Raw genomic sequence first — 26,000 nt, 5'->3', positions numbered from 1 at the left:
AGCATTCTTCCTGCTGTGCAATATCTGTTAGACTTACTAGGTTTGCCATGCCTGTAGCTATTAAGATTTTTCTAAAGCATGAGGAATTCTGTAGTGATTCTGTAAAATTGTACTTTGCTTTGTAATGAATTTCAAACAGAAATAAGATTTTGACATTGTGGTGAAATAAAATGGAGAAAACATACATTTTACTTCAGTGTCAGTATAATTATAGGTAACACATGGGCATGATTTGGGGGTTTAGAAGAACCATCCTTTACTTGTCTTTGCATCTGAATGTGACGCCTTAGATTGTAAAGTTCATATAGGCCAAGGGGCCTAGTAGTATGTATGTAGACACCTGCTCTCTTTCAGAAAACATTTCCTTTTTAGCTTTTCTTTAACAGTTTGTTGAGGTAAAATTGGCATCCAATAAACTGTATGCATAATTTTATAAGTTTTGAAATCTGTGTATGCCTTTGAAACCATCACCATCCAAATACTGAACATATCTCTCACCCCCAAAACTTCCTTCTTGCCCTTTGGTAATCCCTCCTTTCTGCTTCTTGAAGTTTCCTCCCTCTCCACTGATTTGTTATCCCTCATCTTATGTGAGTTTATATTTTCTACAGTTTTAAATAAATGGAATCATTAAGTATGTGCTTTTTTTTTTAAGTCAGTGTTCTTTCAATTAGTAAAAGTATTTTGAGATTCATTTATGTTGTTGCAGGCATCAATAGTTGTTTCCTTTTTATTCCTGAGTAGTGTCTCATATACTACAATTTGTTCCTGCTTTCACCCTTTGATGAACTTTTGGGTTGTTGCCAATTTAGGGCTGTTGCAAATGAAACTGTTAGAAATATTTATGTACACATATGGATATGTGGATATGTTTTATATGGATATGTGCTTTCCCTTCTCTGGGGTAAATACCTAGGAGTGGAACAGCTAGATCATATAGAGGCACAAATGTAACGTTTTAAGGAAACTGACAAACTGTTTTCCAAAGTGGTTGTACTATTTTATATTCTCATCGGTGGTGTCAGAGAGTTCCATTTTGTCTACATCCTCGCCAACACTCTATATGGTCAATCTTTTAAACTATAGCTTTTCTAGTAAGTGTATAGTAGTATCTCATTAGGGTTTTAATTTGAATTTTCCTAATTACTAATGATGTTGGATATTTTTTCATGTGCTTATTTGCCACTTATATATCTTTGGTAAAGTGTCTGTTCAAATGCTTTACCCACTTTTTTTTATGGGGTTGCTTATTTTCTTATTAACATACTCTGGGAGTTATGTTTTTTCTATGTTTATATGTAAGCTTTATATGATATAAGCTTTTATCAGACATATGATTTGCAAATATTTCGCCCCCTAAGACCTGTGGCTTTCTCTTCCCATTCACCTCATAGCATCTTTCAAACTGCAGAAGTTTTTAATTTTAATGAAGTCTAATTTACCAATTTCTTCTTTTACGGATTATGCATCCTGTGTCATATCTAAGAAGTCTTTGTTTGACCCAAGGTTACAAAGATTTTCTTCTGTACTTTCATCGACAAGTTTTATAATGTTAGGTTTTACATTTAATTTTATGATCCATTTGGAGTCAATTTTTAATATGGTATAAGATATGTGTTAGAGATCTTTTTTAAAAAAAAGTAGATATCCAAATGCTAAGACCCTATTTGTTGAAAATACTCTCCTTTATCCACTGAATTACCTGCATTTATTTAGGTCTTATTTAATTTCTCTCATCTTTTGTCAGAATTATCTCTAAGTATTTCATATTTTATGCTACTAATAGTTTGCATTTTTAAATGTTATTGTGAGTAGTAGGGAATTGGAAATTACAATTTCCAATTATTTGTTGCTTGTATGAAGAAATATAACTGATTTTTTTTATATTGGTCTTCTATTCCACAACCTTGCTAAACTCATGTATTAGTTCTGCTTGCTTTTTTTGTATATTCCATTGGATATTCTACGTAGATGATCAGGTTTCCTGCTCATAAAGATAATTTTACTTCTTCCTTCCCAGTCTTGATGACTTGTTTTTTTCTTGTCTTATTACACTGGCTAGAATCTCCAGTGCAAAGCTTAATAGTAAGAGGAAACATCCTTTTCTTATTCTGATGTTTAGGGAAAAAGCATCTAGTCTTTCACCAATGGAGTATGATACTGGCTGTGGGTTTTTATAGATGACTTTCTTCAGGTTGATGAAGTTCCCTTCTGTTCTTAGGTTGCTGAGAGTTTTTATCAGGAATAGATGTTAGACTTTGGCAATGCATTTTCTGCACTTATTGAGATGATCATATCGTTTTTCTTTCCTAGTTCATTAATATGGTAAATTATATTGATAGAATTTTAAACATTAAACCAACCTTCTTGTATTCCTAGAAAAACCACTTGAACATGAGATCTATATCTATATATTGATACATATTTATATGCCTATATATATTATTTTATATATTTATATTTATTAATATATTTTATGAAGAACTTTTATATTCCTTATTATCCTCTTACTATCTGTAGAATCTGTAGTGATGGCACTTCACTCATTCATGATATTGGTGATTGGTGATTTATGTCTTCTCCCTGTTTTCCTAATCACTCTGGCTAGAGGTTTAGCAATTTTATTGCTCCTCTCAAAGAACCAGTGTTTGGTTTCAGTGATTTTTCTCTATTATGTTTCTGTTTTCTATTTCATTTATTTTTGTTCTAATCTTTACTTCCTTTCTTTTGGTTATGTTGAGTTTAACTTTGCTTTTTTGTTTGTTTGTTTTTTGTTTTTGTTTGTTTATTTAGCTGGGAGCTGAGTCTATTGATTTGGACCTTTCTTTTTTGATATAGGCATTTAGTGCTATTAATTTCCCCTCTATGCATCCCATAAATTTTATATGTTGTATTTTCATTTTCATTCAATTGAAATATTTTTCAATTTCTGTTTTGATTTCTTGTTTGGATGCTATGTTATCTATAAGTGAATTATTTATTTTCCAAATATTTAGAGATTTTACAGAAAATATTGATTTCTAATTTAATTCGATGGTGGGAACTTTTTTTTTTTTAGATTTTATTTATTTAAGAAGGAGAGAGAGATTGGGGGGCAGGGGAGGAGCAGAGGGAGAGGAAACAAGCAGACTCCATGTTGAGTGTGGAGTCTGACATGGGGCTCGATCCCACCACCCTGAGATTACGACCTGAGCCAAAACTAAGAGTCAGATGCTTAACTGACTGAGCCACCCAGGCGCCCCAGGGAACATATTTTTATATGACTGGAATTCCTTTAAATTTGTTGAAAGTTAAGATATGACCCAGAAAGGGTATGTTTTGGTAAATGCTCCACACCTAGTTGGAAAAAAAAGGTGTATTCTGCTATTATTGGGTGGAGTGTTCTATAAATATCAATTAAGTCATGTTGGTTAATAGCATTGTTAAAATCATCTATAACTTTGGTTATTTTCTGTCTAATTCAATTAGTTATTGAGAGAGGAGTATTGAAATTTCTCATTATAATTGTGGCTTTGTCTATGTTTTCTTTCAGTAATACCCATTTGGACTTCAAATTAGAAGCTCTGTTACTCAGTTCATAAACCTTTAGAAGTGTTATGTCTGCTTCTTGAATTGGCCCTTTAACATTGTAATGTAATCCTTTTTACATCCAGTAATATTCTTTGCTCTGAAATCTACTGTCTGGCATTCATATAGCCACTCTGGCATTCTTTTGACTAGTGTTGCTTGGTATGACTTCTACTTCTAATCCATTTGTGCTTCACATTTAAAATACATTTACTTGGTAAGCCACATATACTTCCATCTAACATTTTAATCCAATCTGACCCTCTCTGCCTTTTAACTGGGGGCATTTAAACCATTTTCACTTAGTACAAGTACTGATATGGTTAGATTTAAATCATTTTGCTTTTTGTTTTCTGTTTGTTCATCTATTCTTTCTTCTTCTTTTCATTTTTCTCTGTCTCCCTTGATTAAGTGAGTATATTTTATTATTCTAGTTTTTCTCCTTTGTTGACTTATTAGCTGTAATTATGTTTAGTTGTTTTAGTAGTTGCTTTAGGTTTTCTAGTATACATCTTTAACTTATCATAGTCTATCCTCAAGTGATGTACCACTTCATCTACACTATAAAAACCTTATCATAGGAAACTTCTATTACTCCCCTCCCAATCTTAATGCTATTGCCCTATATTTTACTTATGTATATGTTATAAACTTCGCAGTACTTGTTATTTAACCAGTCAGTAATATTTCAAAGAGAGTTAAATAATAAGAAAAAAATCTTACATATTTGCCCATGTAGTTACAATTTTTGGTTCTCATCATTTCTTTCTGTTGATCCATATTTTTGTCTGGTATGATTATTCTTCTGCCTGGAGGACTTCCTTTACATTTCTCATGGTGTAGATCTGCTGGTGATTAATTTTTTCAGCTTTTGTATGTCTGAAAACATCTGTTTCATCTTTTGGGAGGAAAATATTTTAACTCGCTATAAAATTCTAGGTTGACAGGGTTTTTATGTTCCTTTCAGACTTTAAAGATGTCAGTCCACTGTCTTCTGACTCGCCCATTACTCACAAGACATATGCTGTCATCCTTACCTTTATTTATATGTACTGTGTTTTTCTTTTCCTCTGGGTACTTTACAGATTTTCTCTTCATCATTGCTTTTGGACAATTTGATTAGATTATTTGTACCTCGTAGTTTTCTTCATGTTTCTTGTGCTTGGAGTTTGTTGAAATCTCTTGATCTGTGGGTTAATAGTTTTCATTAAATTTGAAAACATTTCAGCCATTATTTCTAGAAATATTTTTTTTGGACCTCCCCCCTTCTATCCTTTGGGGACTCCAATTACACATATATGAGATTACTTAAATTTGCCCCACAGCTCATTCACTGATCCTCTTTTAATTTATTTCATTCTTTGTTTCTATCTATATTTCATTTTGGATAGTTTCTATAACTTTGTTTTCAAGTTCATTTATCTTTTCTTCTGAAATGTCTTATCTGTTATTAATTCCATCCAATGTATTTTTCCTCTCAGACATTGTAGTTTTCATCTTTAGAATTTTGATTTGGGACTTTAAAAGTATCTTTCTTGTCTCTATTCATTTTTTAAAATACAGTGAATATCATTATGGTAACTATTTTAATGCCCTTTTTTGTTAATTCTAACATCTGTGTTAAGTTTAGGCTGGCTTTAGTTGTTTGATTTGTCTCATTATAGGTTGTATTATTTCAATTCTTTGCATGCCTGGTAATCTTTGATTGTGTGCCAGGTATTTTTTTTAGGGGGGGGAGGAGCAGAGGGAGAGGCAGAAAGAGATTCCCAAGCAGGCTCCATGCCCAGCACAAAACCCAACACAAGGCTCAATCTCACGACCCTGAGATCATGACCTGAGCTGAAATCAACTTCAGGGTGTTTAACTGACTAAGTCACCCAGGTGCTCCCAGGTATTTTATATTTTACCTTCTTAGAATCTGAATGTTTTTATATTCCTGTAAATGTTTCTGAATTTTGTTCTGGGTCACAGTTAAGTTATTTTGAAATAACTTATAATAAGAAAGGGAAAAAGGAGTAGAGGATGTATGCAAAGGAGTAATTAAAATTATTGGCTGTGGGATGTAAGCTGGGTAAGGAGGGAAGATAAACATTATGGAAAAGAGATAGGGACATGGTGATGGGATTAGCAGATTATTGGCCAGGGGGACTGAAGAATGGTTGGGATTTGAGTACCTTCTGGAAGGGATGAGCTATGAAAGGGCTGGTCAGAGAGTAGATCAGCGTTTCAGTTATTCAAAAAGACAAGGTCTAGAACAGTGCTACTCAACAAATAGGCCATACACTGGAGCCAATCCGTGAACTGCATGTTACTGATCTGCAATGAGGTAAGTTCAGAAATTGAAAGTAAATGTTGAGGAACACTACTGTGATATCCAAGCATATGATCAGTGGACTTGTGTTTAGAATGTCTTGGCTTTTAAAATCTCATTTGCCTGTTAATTTTTACTGTATTTTATGAAACTGTCAGTCTGCAACAGATTGGATATAAACAACAAAAAATCTGGTCCTTCTCCACAACTAAAGTACTGCTCTAGACGATTGTCATGTGAGTTATTTGAGAAGGGTGGAGGGCAAGGTCATTGGAAGAGAAGCATTGGAAGGACCAGCTCCTTGAATATAGAAGTCACCATCACCAATTGCCTTGTAAGATAGGAGGCCTCCTGATTGTACAGCTCCAGGGGGCACTCTTCTCATTGTATACTACATGAACACCACAAATCCAGAATACATTGTGAATGGTGCTCTGTGAGTGTTCAAGAAGGTGGTCATTGTTATCTCCATTTTACAGATGGGAAAGCAAACTCCAAGTTCACACAGCCAGTCAAGGAAGGAACCAAAATTTTTTGGGAGGGTCTCTCACACCAAAGCTGAACTCTGTTCTATATACCACTCTTTGTCATATGCTTACGGTTATGGGGACACCATAGCCATAGCCTCATGAGAACTAGAAAAAAATGCTTTTTGGGAATGTGTTGTGGTCCACATGGCCAAGCAGTGCATTTCAGTTTCTTTTAGAATTACTCTAGTTACATCTGCTGTGATAATCCATAGCCGGTTCCTGCCTAAACCCCATCTCTCCATTTGTCTTTGTTGAACCAAGAGGCTGAAGCTCCTCAGGAATCCAGTATCCAATACCCACCACAGGATTTCCTACACTTTCTGTTAATGAGCTTTAGTAATTACTTATGTATTAGAAACATTTTCTAGAAGATTATGGGTAATTTTAACACTTTTCTCTTTTTCCCAAAATTTGTGTGATGGGTACATTACTTTTATGATTTGAAAAAGTCAAGTGTAGATCTATATTTTAAGCCAGATTGTTCATGTAGAAACTCTCTAAGACACTTAGGTCTCTGATGAGGGCTGAACAGGCCTGGTTTCCCACAAAGCCCGAGTCCCAGTTAGTTGCACAGGAGGCCTCAGCGTTTCCATAAAAGTTGGTATTGGTCGTGTCCCATTCTCTCCAGGTGCATGGAGTTTCTGAGGAATTAATGTAAAAACAAAGTAAGCATTAATCTCTTGGGCTTTCCTGGTTTCCTCCATTCCTTGACTCTCCAGTAGGCCTAAGCAAATACAAGAATAGAGTTAATTTATAAAGCTTGTCTAAGTGACATAGGATGACAGGTTCTTCTGGAAAGCCCTCCCTGGAGCTCTAAGTCTATATGCTTACACAATACATAGGACACAGCATCAGAATTATGGGTTTATGCGTCCGCATGTCCTGCTTGGCTGCCATCAAGAAGGCACCGCCTGTGGCCCAGCACAGGGCCTGCCACATAGTAGGTGCTCAGTAACAATGAGTTGAATGAGTGAATGGGCAACTGATGCTCAGTCTGCATAGATATTTTCATGGTGATGTGTTCAATTTTTTCTACCTTAAGAAATTCACTAGCACTGGGATGCCTGGGTGGCTCAGTTGGTTAAGCGGCTGCCTTCGGCCCAGGTCATGATCCCAGGGTTCTGGGATCGAGTCCCACATCGGGCTCCCTGCTCAGCAGGAAGCCTGCTTCTCCCTCTCCCACTCCCCCTGCTTGTGTTCCGTCTCTCTCTGTGTCTCTCTGTCAAATAAATGAATAAAATCTTAAAAAAAAAAAAAAGAAATTCACTAGCACTAATAATGTTTATTAGTGTACATGGGAAGAACTTTTGGACTTATCAAATTAAGACTTATTTTTGTATTCATACATATGGCTTTTCACTCTGGGAAGATGTAGAAGAAATAAAGAACCCACCAAGATAAGCAAATATAACTGGACAGGGTAGGATATGCTCACTTATTTTGGTTTTAAATAATAATCAAAATAGAAAAGAGGAGCACAATTTTACTTTGAAAAATAGCACGGCAAATCAGTTTTGATGTGGAGAGGGGAATCATTAAAATGCTTGATATGGTAAAATGCTGTTCATCACAATTATTAATTAAAAGTAACTTAAAATCTTTCAGTGGCTTCATAAGCACAACTAGAACTTTTAAATATGTATTATTAATTATTGTTGTTAATCTGAGGTTTAAAACCTGATCCTCTTTTGGGAGACTAAGTGTCAGGATGGGTGAATTTTAAAATGTGCCTAAAAACTGAGAACTACCAAATGAAAGTTGGCTTTTTTTTCTTCGATCTTGCCAAATCGCTCATTTCATCAATAAGAAATGCAATTGACATGCCAGGCAAGATAGATATACACGAGGTTTCACGTCATTTATTTTTATAAATTTGTATTCCAGTCAGATGGGGAATACTTTGATCTCAATGTGTACCTCATTGATGTTAAGAATCTAGACTCATTGTAATGACTACGGTAAAAATAAGATATTTTTCCCCGGTTCATCTACAAACTATAAAAACTAGCACAGGCTTAACTCGTCTAAATAGAGAATTCTCCCTCTTCTGGATTTGAAGACTAAATAAAATATAGAGCAGACAGTTCCATCCCTAGTTTTTTTATTATACCTTTTGAAATAATTTGTATATACCTTTTAAATAATTTCAAGTGCCACAAAAAATAATGTTAATAGCTTAAAATCAAAAGTTAAAAAAAAAAAACCTAAGTATAATTTTTAAAAATCTTTTTCTCCTCAAGCGTTTTACGATGGGATAATGAGACAGATGTCTCTCAACTGGAAGGACATTTTGACATTGTTATGTGTGCTGACTGGTAAGTACATAAAAATCATAAAACTCCTGTTAGGAAAAATAGCTTTGCTGGAGTAATTGGGCTGTGCTGCTTTGCTGATGGCTAAGCAAAGTCAACAAATGAAGCACAAAGCCACCTTAACCTCAACAAATTAATATTCATCTCCATGTGACAGTTATAAGGTAGTCTTCTATCACACAGTAACTTCTACCACATTATTTCCCAAAGATTGATTTTGAGAAGCATTTCCATTTTCTGGAATTGCCTCTGTTTCATGCTTGACGTATCAGTAAATGGACGACTTAGGCAAATTGCAAATAATTATGGCTCGGAGAGGAATAGTCTGGAGAAAAAGGAGTTTATCAACACAAACAGCTCAATTAGCTTACTTCTTAGGAGAGATCTGACTATTGATATAAGGGAATATATGTATTTGTGTGTACACACACGTATATGCTCCAACAAATAAACGTATTTGTGCAATATCTTTGGGGGAATGTTTTTTCTTAAAATATATGTTTGCTATCTAAATTTTCAATGTCTTCAATTAAGATATTTAATTATACACAAAACAGGAATTATAACATTACATTGTATTGTTATGCAAATAACATTAAAATCTCTGTCAGGTGCCTGCTTTTAAAAAATAATTTACATTAGCTATTTTGTCTTCTCATTTGGCTTAGTCTACTTATTGTTAATGAAGTCTGATCCTAAGTTACAGGATAAATATGTATCAAACCTTAATAATTATTTCAAATAATCTTAGGTATTTTCTTCATGCATGTTGAATAATAACTATTTCAGCATATGGAAACACTGACAGTTCAACAGTATTTTCCCTGTTAAGAGTAAGATCTTATTTGTAGTTTCATTATGTTTTTATGACACTTGAGATTTGAAAACACAAGTTTGGATTCTGAAGAAGTTCTATGGTATTGATCAACCCAATTATAAGATCCAGAACCTGGAGAAGACTTTCCCTAGAGGGGAGTTAAATGAAATTTTCAGGCAGTCATTATTATTATTATTTTAAATAAGACTTTCAAGAGGTAACTCTTCTATGTAAGTCATTGGAATCAAATTTGCTTTCTTTTTTTCTTCTGAAAAATACTTCTCAATGGAAAATAAGTATTCTCTTTTATTTCTAGCTGAGATTTTCTAGCTTTCCATGGCCCTTTTAGTGTCTTTGTACTGGATTTCAGAAAAACCTTGTTCCAAAAGGGGGAGAAACAGATTTTGGACTAATCATTGATATTGTGCCTAATGTTATATCCCTCATCTAATCAAAAATAAGGAGCTAAAACCTCACCATATGATTTGAGCAAGTAATTTAGTAAATGCCTCTCCTCACCAAATATGAGAAAGGATCCTCCAGGTTTCATTGCACAGATGAAGATAATGCTGGCAGGATTAGATCAGATTAAGCATGAAAGTCAGATCAGAGAGCAGCAGAAAGAGGGAAGGAGGGCAGCATATTCTTGGAGGTTTAGACGAGGGTTGCACGCGTGGGCTCCAGATATGTGGAGAAAGTCAGGTCTGGCCAGGGGATTTAGAGTTAAATGTATCCTTCACATAAATATCAGAACAGCCTGGCTTGGTCAGACCTTGTGTTATGGACACTCACACCATGTCATCCTATTTGCACCAGAGAGACAAGCAGAGGAAGTAAGATTTAAGCTCTTTTCTGATTAATGTTCTCAGTTAGGTTAAAAATAGGCACACAACATGTTTGAGAAATAGTCCTTTTTCCCTAGCGAACAACAGGGTCACGTACAACTGATATACATAATGCATATTCAGTGAAGGCTTTCATTACAAATACATAACATAGTACGATGTTAGATGTACACACACACACACACACACGGTAGCTATAGGAGAATTTACAGATTCAAATGAACTAAGTACGCCAAGTTTTATTTTATAAATGGCTTTTCTATGTATGAGGTGTTAAGTTGGTTTTTTTTCCCCCTGGTGTTGTAAGTGCCAGAATGTCAGCCTGTTTATAATTTCCCATTTGTAAATGTGAAACATTAAGCTACTCTCACTGCAATGCTGATATTATTTCCAAAAGAAATGCTTTGGTAATGGTCTCTCTTCATATTCACAGGGATGGGTAAGCTGCTTAGAAACTTAGAAAGCACAGTGATATTTATAATATGCATGTTGTGCACATAGCAGTGAAGCTCACGCTCTGGGAGCTCTTTATTTCCTGTCGGTTTGGTGTTTCTCTGTCAGTTATTATGTGGGTGCTGCTTCTAGGGACAGGCAGGCAGACCATGCTGCATTTTATTTTTTTACAGTGTCACAGAGGAGGAAAAAAAAAAACCTCTCTTTAGACACTACCTCCAAGATGAAACCTGAAATACTCAGTGGCAGAAATAGGTGCCACACATAAATAGATCACACTGTCTCATATCACCCTTTGGTTATTGTCAGTCAATGAGATCTGGATTAGGCCATAGGAATATGAAGCAAGAGTTGGAGTTCAAATATTAGGTACATGGATTAAATTTCTTATTGAAGCATTTCCAGCAAGGGTGGCATTGTCTGATTCCCTGAATAGCTAACCAGTGGTCCTGCTTGATCCCATTTACATGAAAACAAGCCCTATTCACAAACCTATTCCAAACCCACATTGTGGTTCAAGTAAAATGCACATGATTACAACGAGCGAGCACGGGTGATATGTTTATGTTTTTAAATCATTCATATATTCATGTATTTACATTCAAACATTCATAAGCCCATGGGCTATGGGGGAAATAACTTATTTCCCAGAAGAGACAGGCTCCTTAGTTCACATCTACATTTAGGAGCTCCACCAGATTATAAAATAAAGAGGCAAGCTGTGAAAGCTAGTCATTATTTCACCATTCAGCATTTTTGACAATGAAATATAGTTTCATGGTTCAACAGTTCCTAAATAACTTGTAAAATGTCAACTTTGAAATAAAAGAAGGAAAAAATCGAGGTACAGCCACACCTGTGAAAGGATGCTGTTGACAAACATCAAAATATTAGAATATTTAACCACAGGTGTAGGAAAAAAACCTGCCTATTAAGAGCATTGGTTGACTTATTTAACATCAAATTTCACATAAGAATTCCTTTCTGCTGGAATGCAGTCCAGCCTGGTCCTTGCTGAGTTTAGAATAGCAAGTGATTGTTAATTTTCAGCCTGCCTTTCCAGACTCCTGTTCAATCACAGTAATCTAAGGGTCTGGAAGTAAGATTTTTTTTTTTATCCAAGGAACGCTTTCAGTGAGTGTTTGATGGCTTTCCAATTTATTGTAGCTCTGCAAAAATAAACATGATTCTGTACATTTGGATTCTCTAAAGGCTTGGAAAGCAAGTCTGAAATGCCACCCATAGCCTGACACATTGAGCTACAGCACGTCGGCGCGTGCAGTCTGAGACTTTGCAGAGAAATGGGGGAAGGTTACACCACTTCACTGGTTCTCTTAGCATTTTTTGCACTATGTACCGTGGATTGTTTCTATTTTCTATTATTCTGTAAAGTTTGGTTTTTAAGGTATTCTTCTGGAAGAATTTTTTTTTTTCCTCAAAACAGTCTCTAGAATTTCTTCGTTTTCTTCTAGATGTTGTGATCATGGATAGTTCTAGGTCACAACCTTTACACCTGAAAAACTCTTTAACACAAAGGCAGCCAGCCCTTTCACCCCATACCTAAAACTCAGTCCCAAAGAAGATAAGCAAGCTGCCAAAGATCTGGCACCCTAAGTGGTAGCCCCAAGGGAGACCAGACCCCCATCAGTCCCAGCTCCACGGCAATTAGCTGGTAAATACTGATAGAGGCCATTCTTCTGCTGAAAGTTAAATCTAAAACAGTGAATTTAACTTAGCACATTTCACCTTCAAGAGGACACAGAGGCCTCCTTTCTGTGGATACTGGCCGAGAAATGCCTTTTTGTCGCCTACACTAATTAATTTCCCTGTGAGTGGAGTGGTAGATGCTCTGTGCTCTGCATAACACTGACTGATTCTAAGGAAGGTGGTGAGAATGGCCCAGCACCTTCCTTTGTCATGAAATCTGTGATTCAGATCCATGGAACAGAGCAAGAGTTGATGCCACAAGGGCATTATATAGAGGGCTGTGTGTGTGTGTTTTAATAGCCAAACTAGACCGACTGTCATCGATGTATTTTGATCAGTAACGGAAGGGAGAGTTGAAATGGTATCTCCATTCCAATCAGTGACCCACTCAGCCTTTTTTTAAATAGATCCACTTAAGCTACTGTTATTCTCTGAGCCCATTAGGACTTATTTAAGGGGTGAATTTTCAGGTGATTATGTATCACTCCCACTAAAGCACATTGCAGTTGCTCATATAACATATCCTACAAAGCATTATAAATTCTGCATCAGAGCTAAGTAGAAAGGTGAGCTTGCTTGGAATAAAGACTTATTAGAGAACTATAAGAATTACTTTTGGGAAATTTGATTTGGAAGGATGAAGTGGACATCACCATTCAAATAACTGTGTTTGGAATAGGTGCTTGGGTGTTAAGTCACATTCTCCAGTGAGCTGCAATGTTAATATCTTTGTCACATCACCAACATTGAGTGAAAATAGTACTGTATCAGGTTATGTTTTAAGCTCAGTTTGTAAGGGGCTGATTATTTCTGACAACCTTACCAGCTCCTACGATGCACAGGTTTAAACTAAAGAGTGGTCTTTTGCTTAATGTTATATATTCCAACCAGCCAGGTCTCCAATGGGCCTGAGTAACTGACAGAGATATTTTCCTACAGTGATAGTCTTCTTAAAAAACAAAACCAGAGGGGCGCCTAGCTGGCTCAGTCAGTGGAGCATGCGACTCTTGATCTCAGGATTGTTGAGTTCAAGCCCCATGTTGGGTGTAGAGATTACTTAAAAATAGAATGTTAAAAAAAAAAGCAGAATGCTTAATTATTAAAATTTAAGATATTATGAACTCACTAAAGAGTGAGGTATGTAGTCCTGAAAACGTTAAAAAACACTTAGATAGAATTTGATTCCTTTCTTATCAACCCTTAATGACTATTAATCACTGATTAATATGACTTACAGGCAAATTTTTGCAGCGTTTGAATTACATATATTCTACACTCTAAGATTTAAGTAGTGTTTAATAGAATGATAGGAAAATTTCCCCTGGCGCATCATCAGGTTATCCTGACTGATGGATGAAGTGGGATAAGGTTCCCATTCTAGACGTGATTTCTAGCTCCTCTGAAAAGGATTCTTTTTCCATTACTCAAAGCATCCTTTATAGAAGACGGACCTGAACACGGCATGGTGAAACCCAAGCACTGACTTCTTGGCAACTTCTCATAAACTGTTCTCCCCTCTCCTCTTTCTCAAATGGGAGAGTTGGAAGAGAACCTAATTGGTGAGACAGCTTCCCTAAGCACTGATTCATCCTTAACAGTACCAGTAAAGGAGTGTGTACACCCTGTTTTAGGGTCTTTGAAACCAACACCCTACATAGGCTGCTCGATTTCAAGGATCATGTTGATCTGCTGGTCAGGCAGTAAGCAGATACTTATGGAGTACCTTCTAGGTATATATGCTGTGCTAGAACTTGCAGTGCGTAAACGAATAGAGACCAGAAGCTCTTTGAGATGGGAACTTTGTTTTTTTCCTACCTTGTCTCCAATGCCTAAAACAGCCCATAGCAAGTAGTAGGTGTTCCACAAATACTTGTCAGCTAATATATATTATTGATTTGATGCCCACCACAGCCACGTAAGTGGGCCTTTCTTGACCAGGAAACTGAGGCCTTGTGTGAAGGCACACATAGCAGAAAGGTCACATAGCAGAAAGGTCAGAGTCAGAGAGCTGTTAGACCCTGCCTGCAGTGTGACTCCACACAGCAGCCCTCCTACTGACAGCTCATAGTCCCCCTTAGCTCAGAGAAGGATGAGGCAGGGCCCTAGAATAAGGGGTACTTATTCATGCTATGTGAAGAGCAGGGAGACCAAGTCAGAGGGGCCCACAGCAAACTGCAGCATTAGAAATGGGAGCAGGGGACTCCACCTACCCCTCATGGGATGGCTGATGCACGAGGCTGCTCAATGCTCTGGCCCACGAGTCCCAGATAAGGGAAGTCTGCCCCAAGTTTCCAAGATGAGGTCTGGTGAAGACAGGCTCAGATGGGCCCAACCAGAGGGGTGACAGAGCAATAACAGAAAATCTCAAAAGACCAGAGGAGGATAATGAAAAATCACAGTGAACTGGAAAAAAAATCAACATGAAGGTCAAGGGAGAAAAACCCAGAGTTGCCATGGTCTTTGTGATACCTAGCCCAAATCTGGTCTTTGTTCTTGTAACTGTTTACTCCTGGGTCACTGGTTGAGTCTGACCTCAGTGCTGCTCCTGGTCACTAAAAACCATCACCACCTGAGATCTGTTCCATGGTTTGGGCATCATAGGGCTGGTGTTTGTTTCTGGAGGGTGACCTCACAATACCCTCAGTGGGCTCATGGCCCAGGTCTACAGAAACTGGGCTGTAATGACGGGAAGGATTTCATCTCAACCAGATGATTCCCCCAAATAGCAGCTTAGTTATTGTCCCTTTAACATTAACATGTGGCCCAGTCATGTGTGAATCCTGGCCAATTGCATGTTGATGACTTGGCTTTGGTTGGATAACACTGACCACAATCTTTTTTTCTTCCAGTGAGACACTTGAATGGAAGGAAACAATTTCTCCCCTTTTGGTGTTGAGTAAACATGTGTAATTAGCCTTGTACTTACCTCCATTAATATCATTAGACTTGGAAACCCAGTTTAATCTGGATTCTGCTCTCTTCTCAATGTCAGCCTGTTTCTGGACCAGTACAGAGCCAGCCTTGTTGATGCAATAAAGAGATTACTCCAGCCCAGAGTAAGTATGTTTCTATTTTCTCCTGAACACTGGCTTCAGAATAATTAGTCTGTGCACAAAGATGGAGAGAGTAATGGAATGGCAGGATTAATGTCATGTAATACTTTAATACTTATTATGTCCAACTTCAATTGGGTCTTCTGATCTATCAGATTCTTTCCTAATCATAACTAGGAAACTTCTTACCCTTGGCCTTCCGATAAGGAACACAGTGGGTAGTAAAATAAATGAAACCGCTTCAAAGATAGTGTGAGATTATTTTTATCAAAGAATTTCTTGAGTCTTTTCCTTTGATAACAATATCTTCATATTAAAGTAGAAGTATGATATGCAAAGTTTTCTGTTGACTTCTGTCATTTTAAATCCCTTCAATGGTAACCTTTGTCATTGGGTATTTATTTATTGCAAAAGAATATATTTTTTTTCTTTTTCTTTCTGTTTGTATCAAAGAAAAAGGACTTCAGATGAATCTGTATATTAAAAGTTCTTTGCTTTAAAAGGAAGCCATTATTTACATATTACAAATATTAGGTCACAATGAAGCCAAGCATGGCATAAAATATTGTGCACATTTTTACATTTATATATCCATTTATGCCTGTGAGTAAATTACAGAGTTTGTAGCCACTCTTATTTTGTTGGGCTGTTACACTAAGCTAGGAGGTCCTGCAGCCTAACTGGAGAGTTAATATACATCTATTTAAAGTAAGAAAACGAGTTTAAAGCTCATGCATTTAAAAAAAAAAATCTTATAAGTATGTAAGACTCTTGCTGTGCCATAGGAATTTAAAGTAGGTTAACAATGTTAATGCAGTCTAAGACAGGAACTCATATTTATCTGAGAAAGGACTACAGTGTGTGTGTGTGTGTGTGTGAAGTATTTTCTGGAAGTTTTGTTTCGAAAGTCTTTTTCAGAAGGTTTGCTCTAGTCTTCTGACCTCAATGAGACTTACAGACTAATACCTTTCAATCTATCTTTTATATCTTTTCCACATTGAAGGTTCCCAGAGCAATTTGATAATCGTCCTTTGCCTTACACTGTTGCTTTTTATTTTGTTATCTCTGTATAGCTCAGAAACTTTAAATAGGCCTCTCAGAGGAGTAACCACAGCTTGGTAAGTGGTAATCAATTAAATTAAATTGGCCTTCTCAATTCCCCCTGTGAGGTGGGTAGCAGGTCTTGAGGCAAGGAAGGGGCATGCTCCAAGCTATTGATGGCTGCGGTCATGGTTGAGTGAGCAGCCCAAGTTGAGGGTAGAAGAAGGAATTGGGGGACTCTTCACCGCCCCCCTCCGTTAGCCTTGGGTGATTCTTGTGAGCCTTTGCAAGGTCAGGATTTTCAGAGAGGGCACGGAGATTCTTGGATGTAAAGGCCTCTGTGAAAAATGTATCATACATAAATACAATGCTTTCAAGGACTCCTGGATCTCACGCTGCACAAACAGTACTTCACCAACACCCTCCAAAGCCTATTTGTGGCAAATACTCCATTTTGCAGAGATTTGCATGGTTTGCCTAGGATCTATTCTAAATCATTCGAATGATTTACAATAGAGAACTGTCCAGGCTGTGAATAGTCCTAAATGCAGATTGGACTGGAATCTCTAGCAGCTCTCCTGTATCCTTTATTAAGCCCTGAACATTGCCTGAGGGTATGGCTCCACAAGGCCGCCCTCCTAGTGACAGCTGATACTCACCCTTAGCCCAGAGAAGGATGAGGCAGGGCCCTGGGGTAGGTGGTACTTGCTCATTCTATGTGAGGAGCAGGGAGGCCAAGTCAGAGGGGCCTGGCCGAACTGCAGTATTCGAAGTGGGAATAGGGGCCCTCCCTTGGGGCTGATGCACAAGGCTGCCAGGTACTGTAGCTGAAGGTGTCAGAGACCCACCATAAGAGAGGATCTCCAAGCTGTGAGTGGCACATGGATATCCTGAAATGACTGCTCAGGAATCTCATCCCCATCAGGAGCTCTGGGGAGGCAGGGCACTCGTGCTCCCAGAGCCTTCACCAGTGGGCCATAGAAGGGTCACGTAGACTTGGCAGTGACCACCAGCAGCTGCATCTCCCGTGCCAGTGGGCCAGAAGTGTTCCTAGAGCTGGGGGTAACTAGAGCAAAAACTGAACCCTTCCCCTTCTAAGCTCTCAGGACTGGCTGTTCTGCTTCCAGAGGCTCTCCCTCTGCTAGTGTGTGCATTGTGGAAATCACAGTCCAAGACTAAGGTAACATTAAAGGTTTACCCCATTACATGTAGAGCTGCTTTTAACTTTCTCTTGAACCCATGATGACTCCTCCATGGTCTGTGGCCCTGGTGCTGTAGGGGCCACAGGAGGCCCACAAAGAAACAACTTGAGGGGCTACATTGGTGGCTCCTGAGCTCTTGGTAATTCAAGGCTCAGCGAGTTCGATGGGAGATTCAGCCCATTCTCAGGGTGCTCCGGAAAAACTGCACTTCAGCCAAATGCTTCAGGTTCACAGGAGGGCCCCAGTGTCTGCAGGTAGTGTGGAGGGTGGGAAGAGTCAGAGATATCTGCATACAAAACCCAAGTCTGCTCTCTCTATCAAGGCTCTCTGAGCCTGAGTTTCATTACGTCAGGGTGAGGGAGGAATAAGCACCCCCCACTGCCCCAGGGCTGATGTAAAATAGTTACTGACGTGTATGCCTAGCAGAGCGCCTGGCACACAAGATGCGCTCCAGAATGAATACTTCTTTTTTACTGATGCATTAGCCAGTCAGGGTTAATCCACATGAGACACTGGTCCAAAGGGACCTTGGCCTGACTGACAGGAGGGCCGAATTCCAGTCCCAAATTAGCACTAGCAGGCTCTGGAACTACCTCTCTCACCCTGTTTTCTCCTAAGTCTTCCTTATGGAGGGAAGGTATGCTTGGACCCTGGAGTCTGAAAGCTTAAGGTTCAGATCACTGGGTTCATCCCATGAAGCCTCTTCTCCCCATCTGTAAAATGGGGAGGGAACAAGCCAATGCATCGGAAAGCTTTAGCACGTGACTGGCTCTGAATCTATGTTAGCTCTTGTTACCTTGAAGAAGACCCAGAGAGACTTTTTGACCATGGTGAGTACAGAATACAGGGGGCATCTTCCTTGCAGAAATGCTGCTGGGAGGGAGGGAATTCACCCTTCTCTGGACACAAACTTTTGTGACTTCTGCACACACCGGGGCATGCTGCGTGTCACCTGCACCCATGTTCTGCATGCCTGCATCAGCTCCCTCATTGGTCCCAGGAAGACTGTCTACCTGGATGGAGATGACACTTTTTACTGCGGACAGAGCGAGCGGAGAGAGATTACTGCTAGAGGGCAAGAACAAGAGGTTTCAGGTGGGGGGCTGCGGGAAGAAACCAAATCTGCCATTTTGGGGTGTGTGGTTCCTTGATGTCTAGCTAAAGCAAATCATACAACCCAGTTGCAAGAAAGGTAGATGGGGAGGAGGAGTTTTCCTGCTTTTCCATTTTTGTAGTGGGGTCATGAGTGAGGGGGACAGAGCCCGGAGAAAGCCTAGTCATCAAGGTGGGCTCCTGGCTTGGCTTAGATCCTCAGCCAGATGTCTTAGATCAAAGTCACTACAGGAAGCCCCAAATTTCAGCAGGAAGTGTTTGCTGCCAGCTCCAAATGGAAACTTTCCTTGACTTGTTGGCTGAGAGTATCTGTGCAACACTTGACTCCTGCCAGACTACTAGAGGGAACTCTCTAGCAAACTCAAAAGGCAAAAAGAAAAGAATAGATACTAAAAAGAAATGAAGTCAGCAAAATTTACTTGTTCCAAGAAGCAACAGTTCCCCACCCCCCCTTTGGTACCCCCCCCAACCTTTTTCCCTCCCGTGAGTGGCTCCGTGTTACTGATGATTGACAGGTGACCCCCTGCTGTTGTGTTCTTTAAAGAACATCAGCAGTGTCTGATATCAGAGGGCCAGAATGTAATTTAAAATACAGCCACGGCAACCTGCAAGTTGAACTTTAGCCTGGAAATGACAACCAACAAATGGTATCCACTAATATTCCTCTGAAATGGCTTTCGGTACAGGGAAGGACACCAAGCCAGCCAGACAGTGTGAATTTACTCAGAACCACAAAAAGATGGATGGAGATGCAGTGTTGACAGCTCTCCAGCTGGTTGCTGCGAACCAATTGTCAAGCATTCAAAAATATCACCTCGGAATTCATTTAACCTTTAGAAACTGGCCGGAACTAACTGCCACATTCCTGGAGCCCCACCTGTATGCAAGGAGGGTTATAAATGTAAATCGTGGGCTCTGGTTTTAGAAGAGCAGAGAGATTGCCTCCTTTTTTTTTTTTTTTTAATCCAACATCTCTGCACACATCTGTACAAACCTCTGTTTTTGCTTATGTCAGGGAAATTCCTTGTGAGTGTGGGCTCAGGGCAGTGAACTGAGATGGTGCTGGAGGGACCCTTTGTTCCTGTCTGCTCGCAGGGTCAGAGGCCCAACAAACCCTCCCTTGTTCTTGGTGACAATCTGTATTCAGCCCTACCTGCCTCTCGCATTTGTAGGAATAGAGAGTCTCCAGATGGTTTTAAGACCCTTAGAGCAGGGGCCTAGCTCTAGAAGTTCTTTCCTGAAATCTACCCAGGTGCTTATTTGGCATGCGTAATACTGAGTCTCTGCCCCCAAAGCATTTATAATCTGATTGTGGAAATGTAACACACACACATGTGGAATCACAGTGGACAGTGCAAAACGGCTTGTAATAGCCCATCCCTGGGTCATAGTGTGGTGCTGCTTTTATTTGTTTTGACAATCTTTCTAATTTATACCTTCAATAGAATGGGAGATACTCAAGGGTTTGGATTCTGTCTTGATGCCACAAGCATTTGTTGAGCAACTACTCACTACCTGGCACTGGGAATGTGAGGTGCGGGTATAAATATGGATCACTACTGCTAGGAGAATCTCCGTTTAGTAGGGCAGATTAGTGCCTGGAGCTACCAGGAATTACAACGCAATGTGATGAGCATACCAGAAAGAGTGACTGACTGCCTGAGGAAGGTTTCTCTAGAGGCAGTGGCATTTGACTTTGGTGTTGAAAAGTAAGAAGGGCATTCTAAGCTTCAGGGAAGGGGACTAGAAGAGGGAAGGAGGGAACGGCGCTCACAGGTACAGAGGATGAAAAAGCATGTTGTGTTTTGGGATCAACAAGAGAAGTTTGCTCTAGCTGGAGTGTGAGAATCTATGTGGTTTGGGGGTTAGGGTTGGGAGGGGCAGGAGATGAGGTGAAAGACTTAGTTTGGGGTGCCATTTTATGAAAGGCTGAGGATACTATACGAAGACACTGGTCTTTATTATATGGGTACTAGAGAGCCACTGAAAGTGTTTGAGCAGTGGTATAGTCAGGTGTCGGTTCTAGAAAGATCAGACTGGCCAGCATAGAGGCTGCAGTGGAGTAAGAGAGAGCTTGAAAGCAGCAAAGTTCCTCAGGGTACCACCACGGACCAACTTGTACATGGAATTGTTCAGTTAGGAGATAGTGGAGATCCGAGGGTGGAGAAGAGGGGACTGAGCGGATATTCACTGAGGAGTTCATTCAGTAGACATTTACTGGGTGCTTCTCAGATGCAGAGGCTGTGCTAGGACCTGGGGATAGAGTAAGATACAATGTGATCCTGCCCTGAAGGAGCTCGCCGTCCAGCGTGAGAGACAAACAAGCGAGCAGTTACCTGACGGTGTGTTAAGGAGACAGCAGCGGTGTGGGTGAGCCATGGAAGCGGAGAGCGAAGTGCCTGCCAGGGAGGAGGCACAGCGTGGAGGCCAGGGGTGGTCAGCAGAGGCATCCCAGGGACAGGGTGTCTAATCTGGGGTTTGGGCCCGAAGGTACTGAGTTCCACTGTAGACGGAATAAGTTAAAAGTACTTGCAGAACGTCTCCGTGGAGAGACCTAGGAGGCACCTGAGAACATGGGTGGACCCTGGACTATGGTGGATGCTGTAGATATATACTCGGGAGTGTTGATGTATCAGTGAGAGCTGAAGCCATGGGCTTTGGTACAATTGCCTAGAATTGTACAGAACAGGGAGAAAAAGTAGGCAGAGCCCTGGGGACCACTGACAATCAAAGGGGGCAGGTGGAGAAACCAGGGAAGGGGGTTGAGAGAGACATAGGGGAGGAAGCAGGCAAAGGCGGCATCTCAGAATCCAGGTAAAGAAAAAATAAACATAAGCTTAAACATGTAATTGGTATTTAATAGTTGGTTGCCTGGAAATGAAACAGAAATAAAGGCATTTCACTGGCATAGCATATTCCTTTTAAAAGAAATCTGAAGCATACTTATTTTTTCCAGAAGTACACACCCTTTAATATATGAGTATAGATTAGTCTAGCAAAATAACAACTGAGCTCACGATGTAAACAATATCATTGCTGTTTAGTGGAACTACTCCTCTCTCCTCTCCAGGGATAAATGAATTCTCTCAAATTTCTGCCCATCAGTCAAAATTTTACGTTCAATTGAGTGTTCATTCTGAGTTTAAGATGATTCTGTGACTTCAAATGCCTAGAAAGTTGGGCTTTGGTAAATTGAAAATAATTTTTCTAAAGTGATGGGCTAATCTGAAATCTATATATATTTTTTCTTGTTTTGATTTTTGCAGCGTAAATTGTAGGGAATATTTCTCTGATTGTACCAGTGTCCTGCTCCACTGGGGACAAGGGGAATTCTAAAGCCATTCCTTATGGGGTGGATGCTGGCACTCAGTGGCTGTTTATTGAATGAATGGTTGATGTACTATTGTCCCTCCTAAATATTGATTCACATCTCAAAGGTGTCTGTATTCAATGAAATGAAAAAGAAAGCATTTTAAAACCCATAACTGAGTAATTAGAAATTAAAACTACTGCTCACTCTTTCTCCTTGTTGTGGGTACAGTATTGTGCACAGAATGCTGCCCTCTGAAATCCCATCAGAGCTACCGACTCTGGAAAAGCTTCTTGCAGAAAATCTTTTCTAAAGAATAAGCAATAGAACGTGGCCTTCGAATTCCCAAAGACTTGCATTTCTCAAATTATTTCAACATCTGGATTTAGTTTATTCTCTCAATAAGTATTGATTGAGAGTCAATTATATGCTAGGCACTGAGAAAATGCAGTGAATAAAACATTAGATGATCCCGTTGTCATGGAGCGTACATTCCAGCTGGAGGAGACCAGCGATCACAAACAAGGATATAATGTGTGTTAGGGGTGATAAGTGCCCAGAACAAAAGTAAAGGGGGGAGGGGAGTGGAGAGCGATGGGGAAGCAGCTGCTATTCTAGAGGGTGGTTAGGGAAGGACAGGTAAGCTAGAAGAAGACCTAGAGAAGGAGAGATGTCTGGGTGGAGGGGGCTGCCATATGCTTAGCTGGGTCCCCCTACAGCTCACCCCGACCAACAAGGGGTTAGGGGTGTGGGGAGCATGGACTCATAAATGTAAACACCAGCCCAGCCAAGAGCCCTGTAGCCCTGTAAACATTATGATACATAGCTTAGATAATAGCTACTAAAAATCAACTCTTCAATTGTAACTGTAAGACAATTTTTTGCAGGTGACTTTAAAATAAAACAACTTCCATTATTCAAAAACCTAGAATGGCAACCAGCTCTTAGAAATGACTGAAATGACCTACTAGTATTCCCTCCTTTTTTTTTTTTAATGGAGACTTTGCTCCTCTGCCGAGACCATGTATTATATCTAGTTTCACATCAAAATGAATTTTTGCTGCTAAGTTTGAAAAACGCCTGAAAATAGCAATTAATATTGGAAAAGCTGACAGAACCTTAAGTGTAGTGGCATGATTGGTGCTGCTATAATTATGTGCCTGAGTGTGTACATGTCTATGTAAACACCGTATGAAAACACACTTGATGTCCAGGACACTGTATCGGTGTATTTTCTTGTAGGTAAATGAGGGGAAGAGAGGGAGAGGGAGAGAGACCTGATAAAATCTTTCCAGCACTCTTAAGTGGTGGAGATGTTTCTAGTCTTACATCTACATAACCTTGCTTTTCAAATTATTTTCACATTCATCACCTCATTTGATCCTCATGACTTGATGGAGTTGGGGCGGGGCAGACTTTGTTCTTCCCATTTGGTGAGTGAGAAACCTTGATGGGTCAGCTGGGGTGACTGAGGAGATTGGATTATGTCATCCCCAAGGTCCCTTCTAGCTCAACAGTTCCATGGCTTTTTTTTTTCTTTCTAATTTTCCTGAGGTGACAGCTGTATAATGGTGGAGACTTTTTAAGCCCAGAACCCTTTCTGCCACATATCCTCATATTCTTCAAAGCCTTCGCTGCATGTTTAATTATCTGTAAAATGTAATGTCTACTTTACAAGGTCGTTGAGAAAATGGTTGATGGGATGAAAGGGAGGGTTCATGAAGCACCTCACACAGTGGTAGCTATTATTATTATTATTGCCGTAACTATTAGTAATAAGGAGGCAATGAGATGAGGTGGAAAGAGCATCAGCATTGGAGGCAGGTACGTTTCCAGTCATTTGCCGGTTGTGTCATCTTGGTCAACTATTCAACCGTTCGGAGCATCCTGTAAAATGGAGCTGATCACACCTACATTGTTGGGTGGTGGGAAGAGTCAATGAGACAAATAGAGTTCCTATCCCAGAGCCTGACATGCACCGGATGCTCAATAAATAGTTGGCAGTAATATATGAGAAACCACCTTTCATAAGAAACTGGGATATATTTTCATGATTCCCTCAAAACCTGAAGTGGCATTTCATAGAAGTGAAGTATAACCTTGAAGTTAACAGAAGCATACAGTCATCTTTTAAACAAAAAGAAAAGAAGATTCTGAAGTTCAGCTGTTCTGTGCACGTCTCAGAGGGCGAGGGAAAGTCCATGTGCATCCAGGAGTTAGCAAATGGACATCGTGGAGTTTCATGTCCAGTGGTCTTCTGAAATCTGGTGTATAGCTTATTCAAGCCCATCCATTCTCCCCACTGCAACAATCTCATGAGGTTGTGCAGTTTAGAAAAGCCTGCTTACCCTCATTATACCACTTTCTTTGAAAAGCAATCATTTGAGTACTGTGAGGAGCTGCTTTGCTCTAATGATGACTATTATGAAGGATTCAATGAAGTTGGAAACCAAGATCCTGGAGCCTTGTCTCTGACAGCATGGTCACAGAAAAGGCTGGTGGCAGGGCTGAAACATGAAAATTCTCTAACAGAGATTGCCGTTACTTGTCTCTTTGGAGGATTTCTTGGTATTGAATTTCCAGGGTACAGTAAACTAACATCTATAAGCATCCGTTGCCACATGCTCTGGAGCTGTGTTGGGGACATGTTGGCAACAGCTAAGGAGTCTCCAGGTGGGTGGCACTGCCGTGGACCAGTTACTCTAAAAGCAGTTGATGGTTTGAACCACTGGACCCAAGAGAGGTGTGCATTGTACAGAATACCAACTTCGAGCCATATTTTGTTTGTTACATGCATGATTGGAAAAGGATAAAACATAGCAACATTTGAATAGGAAATATATATATTTTGTCTTTCTTGATGTGTATCTATCCTTGAAATTATTCTCAGTGTGAATGTCCATCCTGTGTGGACATCTCAAGAACAATTGTGTTTCCTACCTGAGAGCAGTACATTAAATGCTTTACCTAGTGTTTGTTATGTTTGGTTGCCTTCCAGTTTTAAAAAATGTGTATTTCCTTTTTAATGTTCTAGGGGAAAGCAATGGTATTTGCCCCACGCCGAGGGAATACTTTAAACCAGTTTTGCAATCTAGCTGAAAAAGCTGATTTCTCTATCCAAAGACATGAAAATTATGATGAACACATTTCAAACTTCCACTCCAAGGTTAGTTTTCTGCTTGTGTTAGATAACACTTTAATCCGCATTGCATTTTGAAGAGATCATGGTCTTTTTGGCAGGTAACCTAAATATTTGATTAAAGTACTCCTTAGGTGTGCTGCTTCTGAACAGCTATTTGTATCTGATTATTTTGTGTGGTAAAGCCATCTTTTATCTTTGCATGTCTAGCAGGATTTTACAGAAACCATTCCTGTTTACTCCTTTCCCTGAAACAAACTAATCTTTTCATTCATAATAGACTAATTTGTAGGATGCAGGGGAGGTGGCATAGAATGAATGATAAACCAGCATTTATATTTTAATGAAAAAACCTTCGGCTTTTAAGTAGGTTAAATGCTCAGCTGCACTGAAATAAATAGAAGGTGAATGTCTAATTGTATCATGTTGGACTGTAAATCTTTATCTTGCTTGCTTTATGGCTGGGTCAGTTGGCAGTTTGAGACTGTTAAATCTCATACAGAATTTCACAGTTGTGGGGTTATATGTCAGATCGAGGAGCTACAAGATTTAGGTCAAAAGCACTTATCTGAGAGTGATTTCTAAGCTTGCTTACATAAA

The 26,000-nt window shown here is 39.4% G+C and overlaps 1 protein-coding gene across 1 annotated transcript in view; it reads left to right on the top strand.

Moving 5' to 3' along the window:
• Window positions 1-26,000, top strand: part of CAMKMT (calmodulin-lysine N-methyltransferase) — a 382,577-nt gene that overhangs the window by 351,406 nt on the left and 5,171 nt on the right. The window contains exons 8-10 of the mRNA XM_021701200.1: window positions 8,649-8,723; window positions 15,535-15,598; window positions 25,296-25,427. Coding sequence (XP_021556875.1) covers window positions 8,649-8,723; window positions 15,535-15,598; window positions 25,296-25,427 — 271 coding nt within the window. The remainder of the gene's footprint in view (window positions 1-8,648; window positions 8,724-15,534; window positions 15,599-25,295; window positions 25,428-26,000) is intronic.

This window comes from Neomonachus schauinslandi, chromosome 10 (assembly GCF_002201575.2).
Source record: "Neomonachus schauinslandi chromosome 10, ASM220157v2, whole genome shotgun sequence".
Taxonomy (NCBI): domain Eukaryota; kingdom Metazoa; phylum Chordata; class Mammalia; order Carnivora; family Phocidae; genus Neomonachus; species Neomonachus schauinslandi.
Note: the sequence above shows the minus strand (reverse complement) of the source record. Positions and strands in the feature narration are given on the sequence as shown.